Here is a 13,083-nt window from a genome sequence, read left to right as displayed (position 1 = left end):
TTCAAAGTATATACAACTGTTATATTATAAAAAAAGTCAAAAAAACTCCCCTTCTAACTGCTTAAGAATCAGAGGTCTGTTTCTACAAAATAGGTAACCACTTGAAGATTTAAGCATAAACCATGTTCATAGCTCCCTCTCATGACCACTCAATACTATACAAGCCTCCTTTTATTCTCGCTGTTGTGTTCAACTAACAGCTCACTGGTTAAGTTTTAATTGCTTCCAATGAGGTCAGCAAAGGTATTTATCGAAAAGCCCTGAATAAAAGGCTCTACACACACACATACAAGCACACACGCTCTCACACACACACACAGAAAATCCTCTTGCCTGTTGATTTATGGAAACAATTATGATTCTGCTGGAGAATTTTTCAGCTGAGAAATAGTTTGTAGCTACAGTAGAGAGGCTCAAGTTGCACAAGGCAGACAACAGACATGGAATTCTTATGTATCCAGCTGTTATCAACAGAACAAGTAAGTTACTGTTATTTGCTTTTAAAAACAATGCTGAATGTTTTCTAAAAGTTTATCTCTTTCTCTGGTTTTAGTACTGAGGGTAAAAGTAAAGCTACCAGATTTTTGAGCCATGTAAGTATTTCTAGCAATTATGCTGTAGAAAATAAAGTTGAAATTTTTCCAGAACAATTTGACATTTAACTTGAAAAATGTTGGAGGTTCAGGAGAAAATAATTGATTAACCACAAGTGTAGAAGCATATAGTAAAGAAATCTAGGGAAAACATTTACATCTTGTTAATAGTAATTGTAAAACTCAATTTAAATCAATAGTTCTAAGTGTAGGATGTTTCTCACAAAATAGCAACTGGAATGAGCGGTACAGTCACATTCTGATTTGTCTCTACTAATGTATAACTTTTATAAATCTACACATAGAGTAGTAAAGTTGTTGACATTCTCTGTGAAAGCTGTTTTAAATGTATTTTCAAAGTATAAAATACACTGTATGTTATACTATTTACCCACTGAAATTTATACATGCAATTTTTTATCTTCCTCTCTCTTCCTCTCCCTATGCCTAATCTCTCATTGCAAACAGAAGTCAAGTAGCAAACAGCATCTCAGCAACTGAGCTTATTACAACCTGTTTTTATAAGGATATATCCACAGAGAGTTATTTAAGGAGGAATCCTGTATTGCTATCAGGAACTAAAAGGATAAGACTAACAATTTGGAAAGAACAACTACTCTGTCTTAAATCAATCTACAATTCACAGATAGGAAGAGGTCAATGACCTAGGAGTAACAATCACCTCAAGATTTAATTTTCATTATGTTATTCATGAACACCCGGAGCACTACACTATAATGCACAAATGGATACTGACATGGATCCTGCCAACTTTGCTCTACAGATCATGCTTTCACATTATCTGTCTAGTGGGTACTATATCTTTAGCTTGCAATGACATGACTCCAGAGCAAATGGCTACAAATGTGAACTGTTCCAGCCCTGAGCGACATACAAGAAGTTATGATTACATGGAAGGAGGGGATATAAGAGTGAGAAGACTCTTCTGTCGAACACAGTGGTATCTGAGGATTGATAAACGAGGCAAAGTAAAAGGAACCCAAGAGATGAAGAACATTTACAGTAAGTAATGTCTTTTATTTAAAGCACAGCTTATGAACCTTAATAATCTGTTAAAAGGTCAATTTTCAAGTGACATGCTTTCTCAGTTTCCTTTTATGTTTTGGAAAAAAATTAAATGAAATGTCATCTCATAATTCCTCTAAATAGGTATAGTTGAACTATGTCCCTAACAATATCTCCTGGAACAGGGAAATCTACTTATATTATAGTTGGAACTGATAACCCAAGCCAAATAGAAAATATATACTCCATGTGCTCAAAATGCTCATATGTTAACCAAAATGTAAATGATACTATTCACACTGAAATGTGATTTATTATTTTCTAGAAAAACTCATTAGGAACTCTAATATAGTGCTTAGTAAATGCTCACCAAAAACTACTTACCGCTAGTTTGAGGAATTGAGAATCTATTTATTTTTATCAATTTGATTTCCTTTGAAAGAATATTTCTGTGATGCAAAATACTTAATCTGTGCTCAAAAAATACATTCCTGTGCAATTGTGTATAGTTACAAACAGAAGGGAATCTGTGGTATCCTCATCTGTTCATGTCATAATGAGCTTATATATTAGATTGGTTTATTATCAACCTAGGCAGACAAATAGATTCCTCCTAACATTTTCTTATCTAAATCTTCTATGTCATAAGCATTCTATGCTGCCTTAAGAAAAACGTAAATGTAGGGATATAAAAGTGAGTTGGAAGGATCTTAATTCCATGATTTTCAATTTAAAATCTTTACATTTTCCCCCAGATCAGTTATTCTTTTCATGTTGAAGTATCAGAGTTGTATTTTTCATTTAACAGTTATGATTAATAACCAGTTTTAATAGTATTAAATTTAATGGGGTAAACTGTACACCTTAACTTTAAAATAAATTTTGTTTGTCTTACTAGCATTTGGACAATATTAATGTTACATCATTTTAAAATATGTGTGTTAAAGCCAATTGAAAAAGAATGCATGGGGAGAATGGTGTAAACATGTGCCTATCACAGTGCCAAGCTGACAGCAATTACTTAAGTTTTTTGTTGCCTGTTCACTGAGTAACTTTTTGGCTTTTAAACTAATCAACCAATAAACAGGAATTTGGGGTAATTATGTTTCCAATATAAAAATGAGAGGATCTTCTTTTTAATGATAATTGATACAGAATGTTAAGGTCATTTTAATGAATTGACAGTTATGGTTTTATTATTATTACTGTTATTAATAGAGGTATCATGTTAGTCCTAGAAGATTGTTCTGATTATACTAAAGTTTAGCTAAGGAAATGACTATTTGGAGGAAGTTTTGTGAATATCTACTTCTATGTGAGCAACAGAATTTGGCTTATAATCAATTTATTTAAATGTTACTGAGATTTATTATGCATAATAGAACCTGGTAGAGATGACAGAGCCAAGGTAGAAGTTATGACACATGGGTCCAATTCCTGTGAAAGACTTTGGGATAATTTTTTAGTTTTTCCAATTCTCAATTTTTTCATCTAAAAAAACATGAAATATTTACATATGATTTCTAAGATACCTTCAAGTTCTTATAGTCTATTCTATTTTAAACCACAGAATATATTATATAAATATAAAGAAACCTAAGTACACACTATATAATTATCTCACACAAGTGAATATTATCTCAATGGTAAGATGAGATGTGAGAACTAATTTAAAATTATAGTAATAAGGTTACCAAACTCAAACACTACGGAATTCTTCTATATGTGCTGACTAGTTTCTTTTGAATGCTTTTACCAAATAATAAAAAAGTGAAAAATTATATGTAAAATCCAGTGAAAATGAATAGTATGCATAATTATTTAGGATCAAAAATATCTACAATTTGAATACATTCACATATGTAAATTTTATTTTATGTTAAAATTTCTTAAAAGGATGAAATTCAGGTATTTATGCAAATACACAGAATGCTAAAATTATTTGATAGTTTGAAACACAATTTAGTGTTAATTTTGAGTAACCATAAAGCCAATGTGGTAAACCATTTTCCTCTAACACTAATTCTACAGTAAAAAAGAAAGAAAAAAATCATCCTATATCATTTTAAATTAGATTATCACAATACCGATGTACTAAAAAGACATGATGTACATTATGTAAATAATCTTCACTTCTATAAGCTTTTTCATAGGCTATATAAATGGTATACTTTCTTGATATAGTAAATTCTCCCAGAAAGGGAAACTTTCACCAAAATCCTTTAAGTAAACCTGAAAATGATTGTCAAGTTTTATGGCTATCCTATTGAAGAAGGAGCCAGTATGAGTTATCCAAAGTTAAAAAGAGGATAAGGCACTTTTATCTACAGGAAATCCTAAAGTACAGAGAGAAATACTCCAGTGAAGAGTATATGGAACATAACATATTTAAAGAAAATTCTGATAGCCATGTCCTGGCTATTTGAGGGTTAGCCTTACTAATTTTAAGAGTGAATGTCCATACATAAATGTGCTAATTGACACATGTGAAGTTGAAGCTACTATATTAGGAAAGCCAGGTACAAAAAAAATGCTCAGTAGCACTTGTTTAAAATAATCAAAGAGGATGAGAAACTTGAAATTATAAAATTTGAAGATTGCTTATATTCCTCAGTTATTAATTGAATGAACAAATGGAAAAAAGACGTTTGCTTCCTATTTTAACTAATGAGAGTAAAAGGTAATTGGATTATCTACTAGATTGAAATGCAGCAGAGTTCAGAAAGTAGTAAAGATCAGAATCAAATGCTGAATTTCATTTTCAATATTTTGATACCTTAAATTTTTTTTATCAGGCTACTAATTGCCCTTCTCTGGAGGTCTTTTGTTATAAATTTTAATGTGTTAGATGATAAAGTTTGATGTAAAAAGTAAGATCCTAGTGAAACATAATGTTCTCTCAGTTACCATTAGAAAGTCCCCAGCCCATTCTCATGGCTTTTCTTTGAATGAAAGGAAAAATGACCCAAGAATGTTAATGGGCCTCAGAGGACTGCTTACTTCATCAGCAGAAGCACAGCTCCCACACAAGAATGTGGTTTTTAAGATATTGGTAAATATGGATTGGAGCTAATAGGAGAGGAGAAAAATCTGGGTATATAATTCTGCTTTCAGAAGATGTTGGGCTGAGGCAGATAGATGGAAAGCATGGAGGAAGAGAAGGGGAGTACTGAGGAGATGGATGTGACTATAATGTCTCATATCTTTAGGGAATTTTTAAAAATTACTTAAGCTACTCTGGATTGTGAAGTTCTCACTTACTTCAGTCTTACCTTAATTACTGTGTTGTCTTGTGAAATATTATGTAAGTTTAGCTTAGAATGAATACATTGCAGAGTGCACCAGGAAACCTAATAGAAATAAGATTTGTATTAGCAGACATATAAGCAAGAACTAACTATGTAGATGGGGGAATTCATGAGAGGCCAAGAGAAGCTGGACCACATTTTTGACTCTTGAGGGGACAGAGCTGTTAGTAGAGAACTGGTCCTAGGGATTGCACACTGCTCTTACCAAAGAGGCAGAAAGTGTCTCCTCTTTACTTGTTCTCTCTGGTGGCTCCATATTTAGCCTTATAGTAAGTTTATAAGCAATGAAACTGGTACCTAATCGAACTAATAATAAGAATAAGGAAAGCAAAAAATGTCCCTTCAAAATGCACATTCAAAATGAACTATATATTTATGTTCTCTGCAGAAGGAGAACACTGAAAACACCATACAGGGACTGGAAATGAATGGTCAATACTTTCACTTCTGTTGTCAGAGCTCTCCCCTTGGGGACAAGGCCAGAGGGTGAATTTAGATGACCGTTGGACCAAGCAGCCCATCAGCAGCCAGAGGCAATCACTCCGCACCTGACAGAAATAACACTGTTGTTTAAGCTGGGAATTGAGGTGCTGAGTGAGAGACGGCAGCAGTGCACTGGGCACTTGACGACTGCCCTGAGAGACAGATGTGGAACACAGAACTCAATCCCTCAAGACAATTTTCTTACTTTTGGTATCCAGTTACTAAAAAGTTGTGCTCTTCCCAACAATAGTCAATATCATTCATTCCTTTTAAGAAGAAATACTTAATTGTCATAAATGACTGATCCAAGAGAAAGTATGCCTCACTTGGTTATAATTGAGCATTGTTAGTTACATAGCAAGAAAAGGGTTAGCCATCCTGAAAACTGGCCAACGATTTGGCAATATTCTCTTTTGGATTGTTACACTGTGATGGGATATGGCCTAACAATTGGCAAAAAGCAAATAAACACAGTGTTGCTGGATTTGACTTTGGCCACAAAACCTTCAGTGACTCAATTGTCAACAATTCTTTGGATAAGCTCCTACTCAACAATAATCTCTGCTAGTAGCTAGCAAATATGCCTATCACCTCTGAATATGGAGACAGTAAATTTGTTTACATTCTTAGCAAGTTACCTAAAAGAATAATAATTCACATTATCAAAATAAAAAATAACAATGTAAGGATAACCCCTGCCTTTAAAAAATAGACAATAAGGAATATATGTATGGATTTGAACCAAAATCCTAGAAATCATTGACAAGGTAGAATCCTGTAGAACTGGTAACATACATGCCCTTTAGTAATTTGTCAAGGCTTTAAATCATGGAGGATAGATAAATTGCTGGGGAGCAGATTTGGAAATATTGGCTATTCTTTAAAAACTCTAACATTAAGGATTATTTTTCATTTTATAATCTTCCTTTTTTTTTGGCTATCACATGTGCTTGGCACTTAAGTGCTAACAAATTCATTCATTGCCACTAGCGTATCTCTTATCATCTCTTTTTTCTTTTGTAAAGCCTTATCTAAACCGACTATTTCTATATCACTTTCACGTCTATATCAATCTGGAGCATCTAATCATATATTTTCCCTTGTGACTCAGCTGTATGACAACTCTTCAGTCTATAGTTTTAGAGCATGCAGACGCACAAGTGAATTGGAAAGAGTGCAAAAAGTCAGCTTTTAGATATATGCAAGGGGTTGCCTTTTCTAGATTTCTCTATTTCTTAACCTTGTCTAAATATTATAATCAGCTGGGGAACTTTAATAAAATACTAATGCCATGTCCCACCCACAAAGATTCTCATTAAATTGGTCTGGGTTGAAGTTTAGGCATCAGGAATTTTAAAAGCTCCCCAGATAATTCTGACAGGCTAGGAACCACCGAACTAAGGGGATCACATTAGATTACTAGGGAAATTGCAGCTCAATTAAATCAGAATCTCACGAAGGCAGAAAGAACTCAGGCATCAGTATTTGTTAAAGTTCTTCAGTGATTCTAATGTGCAGTTAAGGCTGCAAGTCACTGCTTAAGTGCACCAAGAGTCCTAATTTAGCCTGGACCTCCTCAGGTGTCCTGGGAATGTTTCCAAACTCTTAGAGGGCTTCAGAGTTGACTTGCACCCTAGAAGATTTTGAAATAGGCTTGATCAGGGAAGAAACTCTGAATTATACATTGAGGGAGTTCTTCTGGGCCTATGTAGTCTCTCTGACAAATCTCAGTGGCTTCAACTTTGGTGAACTGACAGGGAAATGCATGTGATGACAGCTCTGTAGCTACTATGTAAGAAGGTTGCTTTGGTGAGTGAGTTTGCCACAGGGAAGGATAGGTCCCATGTCACAGTATCACAATGACTGACATGTCTGAATCTCTTCTGACTCTTTCAAGTGGTGCTACAGTATGGGACTGGGAGTACAGGCATCGATATCTACTTACTCTGCACTTAAATAAGCCACTTCTAACTATAACCTTGGATGCCTCAAATTAGGGTCTCACTTCTCAGGCCACCCCACAAAATTCAACGGTGGAGATTTAAAGAGACAAACTCCAGCCTAGGAAACCCAGTGGGGAGGGAAACACAAGTCTAGAGGGTTGTCTTAGCCTGCTTTGTGTTGCTATTATATAATAGAATACCATAGACTGGGGAATTTATTTTTTTAAAACAGATATTTATTTCTCCTAGTTCTGGAGGCTGGGAAGTCCAATATCAAGGTTCCATCATCTGGCAAGGATCTTCTTGCTGTGTCATTCCATGGTGGAAGGTAGAAGGGCAAGAGAGGTTGAGAGAGCAAGAGACAGGCAGGGCCAAACTTGCTCTTATAATAACCTATTCTTGTGATAACACATCTACTCTCTTGATAACAAACCCACTCCTGTGTGATAATGACATTAATCCTTCCATGAGGGCAAAGCTCTTATGGCCTAATCACCTCTTAATGGCCCCACCTCCTAACACCATTACAATGGCAGTTAAATTTCAACTAGAGTTTTGGAGGGGACATTCAAACCATAGCAAGGGTTTATGCATATTAGTTAAAAGGACATGAAGCTAGTTTGTTCCATTTGTATGAATGAGATGATGCACAACATTAAGGCAAAGCTTTCTTTATTTTCTAAGGATTCTAGCTTTCTTCCCTTGCATCAAATAATTTTTGGCAGCACAGTAACTTTCCTAACATAACTATTAGAATACAATTTTTTATATGTTATTTTCACATATGACACATAAAAGAAAATGCAGAGTTGTGTATACTTAAGTAACGTGGAGGAAAAGGAACTCTTCTTAAATGAAATGGGCTTCAGTATGAATTCCTTCCTTTTCTAAACAATAGCCAACATTTCTACCCCCAAAATAGGTCGGAAATGAAAATCTTTTGCCTTTAACATGGCTTGGAAAGTGATGTTAAAGTTACTAAACATTTAACTGCTTCTGGACCAAGTTTTATACCTGCATTTGAGATGGTATCTGGACCTACCTTAGGTAGAGAAGCCAAATCAAATTCACTAACAAAGAAAATGTCATTAAAGTTCCTTAACTATGTGTATGAATGTATTTGTGTAGTAACATATAAAGACAAAGGGATTATGATGGAGAATGAGAAAGGAGAGTTTTCCAGTACCCATGCCCAGGTAAAACCTTGTCTTTAGGCAGACAACATAATTCTCAGAGAAAAAGAGTTTGACATATATTGAGAAGAATTCGCTCTAGAGATTCTCCAGTTGTTCCAGTCAACTTTCCTCCAGAAGGAAATAATCTCTTCTACTTGGAGTGGTCATGCTTACTTCATAGAGCCATTAGCTAATATCCATCCAAGAATAAAAAGAAGAAAAAAAAAATATCTTTGTGAATAGAAGGGAAAAGAGTGAAAGAGAAAGGGAAAAAAGATTGTATATAAAAATTAATGGATTTTAAATCCTTTGTAAACTTAAAATGAAGTACAAAGGATTCTCATAAAATGTAACTCTACTAACTTTTTTGATGCACTTGAGAAATGAGGGTAATAGAATGCAATGGATTGATAAGATAGTAGAGGGAGGATTTCTGAGATCAAAACCAAACAGCCAAAATGCTCAGTGTTGGATTTAACTAGAAATTGCAGTAATAGTGCACAGAGGAGTTTAAATGATGATAGACTCTTGCAAGTATTACTCAAATAGGGGGTTTGAATCTTTTAGTTAATTTTGTGCCTAAAACTATAATAGTCTTATTATAGTTTGCTTATTATATCAGGATTATTCTGAAACTGAGTTTATTTTTATGATTAAAGTAATAGAAATGAGGCATATTTCAACATTCTTAAATACCATATTTATCATACTCTATTGTAATATTTCTCATTTTATCTGCCTGTTTGAACTTTAGATGTAATTGTAGATAATGTTGAGAAAATGACTTGTGATCAAATTCAGAATCAACTCAGCTTTTGGAATTTTCTTAAGGCAGTATTTCCAAACTGTTTCTTAGAACACTAGTCTCCCTTGAGATATTAATGGTGTTTCTTGCAGCAGAGTTTCTATGACTAGCCCACTGGGAAATATTAGGTTAAATAAGTTGAACCATTTTTTAGCAGAGTTTCTGAGTCCATACTACATTAATATGAATTGCAAAAGTCTAGGAAAAGAGAGCACATGATTTCCCAAACTTAATTGACAATAGAACACCCCTCCTTACCCCCACCCCCATCTCACTCCCAGTCCCTGGCTTGAGTAGAACAGTTAAATTTCATTAAGTTGAAACTTGAGAGCTATTGTCTTGGGATCCATTTTTGGTGTAGTCAAGAACTAAATCAAGCTGCTTCTCAGTTGTATAATTCAAATAAAAAGCCTATGAAATTGACTTGAACCAATATTTTAATAATGACCTTGAACCATGCACTTATGCCAAAGTCAGGAGCCTATATGTGATTTTGGACTATTAGAGCAGTATTTCGGGTATGGATGCTGGGCTAAAATCCAGAGGTTTCCAGTGGTATTTAAACCTAATTTTAAGTTCTTTCTGAATTCTGAGCATTTATATGACCATTTTCCTAATTTGAAATGATGCCCAATAGGTATTACTTGGGAAACCTATAAATTGACCAAAAAACTTCCCATGCAGTATCTTAAACATGTTTTAGGATTCTAACATGATTGAAAAATTCTTATTGTATGTACCTAAAACAATAAACTTTCTTTTACTTTTTAAAAAAGTAGTTTGAGCAAAAGTTACAGTTATTTCAATTATATTAATAAAGAAACAAGTTTCATTTGCTGGCCAAAAACCATTTAGAAATTTGAAGTTTAGCATAACCTGATGGGAGGACTATAAATTTAATGAATTAGTTTCTGTGTCTTTTGAAGAAGTCAGTTATTTTAGATTTTAAGAAGAGACAGGGTCAGTAATAGTCTTATTCTCTTCTGTGCCCCAATTGCTTTTCTACCTGTACACAGCACATCTGTCTTGTCTTATGGTTCTTGTTTTTTGCATTTAGCACTGCCACTGGAATGTCAGTTCTGGAAAGATAAGCACCATATCTTACTCTTTTTATTTATTTCCCCATGGTAGAGGAAGCAGCACTTAGCCCAATGCAAGAGGTGGAAGAAGGAAGATTGGCAATCACTCAATATATTTCTCCTTTAATTTATTACACATCTAAAATTAGTTACAAGTAAGAAATAGATTACTAAATTATATTGAAAATTCAGTGCAGACAAGAATTAAAAGCCTTGCTGAAATAAAAGAAATACACCTCACTTCCCTCTTATTCTCAATCATTAAAAACTAAAAAGATTGGCCTCCAGAGCTAATTTGCCTTAAAGTCTTTCTATGTAATTTCAAACGATCAGTGGAAAAGTTAGTTTAGTTTAGAGGACAATTATACAAGCAGACACAGGTATCACCGGTGATTATTCCAGTGATTTTCAATCTTTCCATCACTGGAAGGGGGATTGGCAGGGCATGGTGAAGACCAATCCTGGAAGAGTTGTGACCCTCCTCAACACACATTCTTCTTGTCACCTGTCAACTAATCCATGAATATCAAAAACTATATGCCTAAAAAATAGTAATTAATAGCTGATATTGGTTTGAAGAATATCTGCTTTAAAAAAGATATACCAAGAGAAAAAGTGTTTAAGAATTAAATGAGCTACACTAGTAGAAAACAAACAGTGGGCTAATAATTTTTGGGCAGGGGTCAAATCCCGGACTTGGTGATTAGCATCTCAATGCTAACGTCCATGTTTTTAGAGAATTAACAGTTTTGTTGGGGGTGGTAGAGGGGAGGGAATATGTATAGGGAGAGAAAAACAGGGAAGGTTGAACATTGGTGAATCCACTCTCAGTTTGTTTTGGTGTGAGTAGCTTGATCTTCAGGACAGTCTTTTGATGTCTTATGGTGTTTCTAACTATACTCCTGCCCACAGGCCTGGTTTGTCTGGTTCATACTTAGGCAACTCTCATGGGGCGGTCACCCGTAGGTTATGGGCAGTTTTCTCCTTTGTCTGCATAAATAATGAAGACATGATACAAAATTTTGAAGATTGGTGACCTCCTTTTTCATTCTTTTATTAATTCAACAAATAGTCATCGATACTTCCCTTTGCCAGATTGAGAATATAGTAATTAGCAAATTCACCGTCCATGTTTTTGGGAACTAATAATTTAGTTGTGAGTCAGGGAAGAACAACAAGTGAGAGGGGGCAAGTTTAGAGCACAGAGGGGATTGCCTAACCCAAAATGAGGAGAGGGCATAGAAATCTTTTCTGAGAAGAAATGACCTAAAGGATGAGAAGGATGAAAGATAGAGGCCAGATGTATTATCTTCAGAGGAAGTGCTTTTTGTAGATGCTTGGTATTAAGAGAGAGTACTGCAAGGTTGGGAAATGAAGTGATTTAACATCTTTCCAGTATCAATATTAAGCTCACCAATGTAAACATTTTTTCCTATTAAAAATATGAAAACATTTGCTCTTTATCAATTTTCAGAATTTGATTTCTATGTTTATTAAAACATAACTACCTCTAACAAAACCGTTAATTTTCTAAAAACATGGACTGTAGATTTGTTCACAACTGTATCCTCAATCTGTCAAAAGGAGGTATCAGTGACTCTTTGTTGAATCAATAAAAGAATGAAAGAAAGAGGTCACCAATTTCTCAGTTTTGTATAATGTTTTTTCTTTAAAGGGTATTTTTTCTGAAGGCATAGTTAAATTAAAATAGTGCATAGTTAAATTAGAATAGTGTTTCTTCTGGATAAATGCATATTTTTCTCTTTTTAATGCCTTTGCAATCTTTGATCATAATTGTGACCTACTTAAGTCAGCTGTTCACAAATACTCACTATAAAAGCTATACTGTCGTTACGGAGGATTTTTTTCCTTAACAGTTTCTAAAAAGTGAGAGAAATAATTTTGAAGCATATTATTAGCATTAAGGACAAAATTATGGAAGTTACCTATTATATTTTATAAGATAAGACATACTTTTACTACCATGAGTGCTGGATTGCCTGTTTTAGCTGTGTAACCCGGAGACTCAGTAGTCAAGCATCTGTGCATAACTTTACTCTCTATAATGCATTAAATAGGTAATGAGGTAAGACGTTTTCTCAGTTAGATAAAACTACTGAGATGTCTGATTCTGAGAAATTAGCCTCACCTCCCTGCTTGTACAAATAATGTGTTGTAAAATAATGTTTGGTGTTTAATAGGTACACAGAGGTACCTTCAGTCTTGAAAAGATTCTGGTCTTCAGATTTTCTCTTAACTGACAGGAAGTTGATCAAATATTGTATGACAATATAACCCCAAAGAAGATAAGCATAAATCTATATTATGGTTGTTAAGCTGTACTTTAAAATTTATGAAAATAGGCCGGGCGCGGTGGCTCACGCCTATAATCCTAGCACTCTGGGAGGCCGAGGCGGGTGGATCGCTCAAGGTCAGGAGTTCGAGACCAGCACTCGCAAGAGCGAGACCCTGTCTCTACTAAAAATAGAAAGAAATTATCTGGCCAACTAAAATATATATAGAAAAAATTAGCCGGGCATGGTAGCGCATGCCTGTAGTCCCAGCCACTCGGGAGGCTGAGGCGGTAGGATTGCTTAAGCCCAGGAGTTTGAGGTTGCTGTGAGCTAGGCTGATGCCACGGCACTCACTCTAGCCCGGGCAACAAAGCGAG

At 34.7% G+C, this 13,083-nt stretch overlaps 2 protein-coding genes across 2 annotated transcripts in view; one reads left to right on the top strand and one right to left on the bottom strand.

Annotated features, from left to right (window-relative positions):
- Positions 1-13,083, bottom strand: part of FAM227B (family with sequence similarity 227 member B) — a 182,676-nt gene that overhangs the window by 63,826 nt on the left and 105,767 nt on the right. The gene's annotated exons all lie outside the window — the stretch shown is intronic.
- FGF7 (fibroblast growth factor 7) overlaps positions 1,331-13,083 on the top strand; it is a 61,819-nt gene continuing 50,066 nt past the window's right edge. The window contains exon 1 of the mRNA XM_069460135.1: positions 1,331-1,616. Within this exon, the coding sequence (XP_069316236.1) occupies positions 1,331-1,616 (286 nt within the window). The remainder of the gene's footprint in view (positions 1,617-13,083) is intronic.

This window comes from Eulemur rufifrons, chromosome 2, assembly GCF_041146395.1.
Source record: "Eulemur rufifrons isolate Redbay chromosome 2, OSU_ERuf_1, whole genome shotgun sequence".
NCBI classification, from domain to species: Eukaryota; Metazoa; Chordata; class Mammalia; order Primates; family Lemuridae; genus Eulemur; species Eulemur rufifrons.
This window is presented reverse-complemented; position numbering and strand designations above follow the sequence as displayed.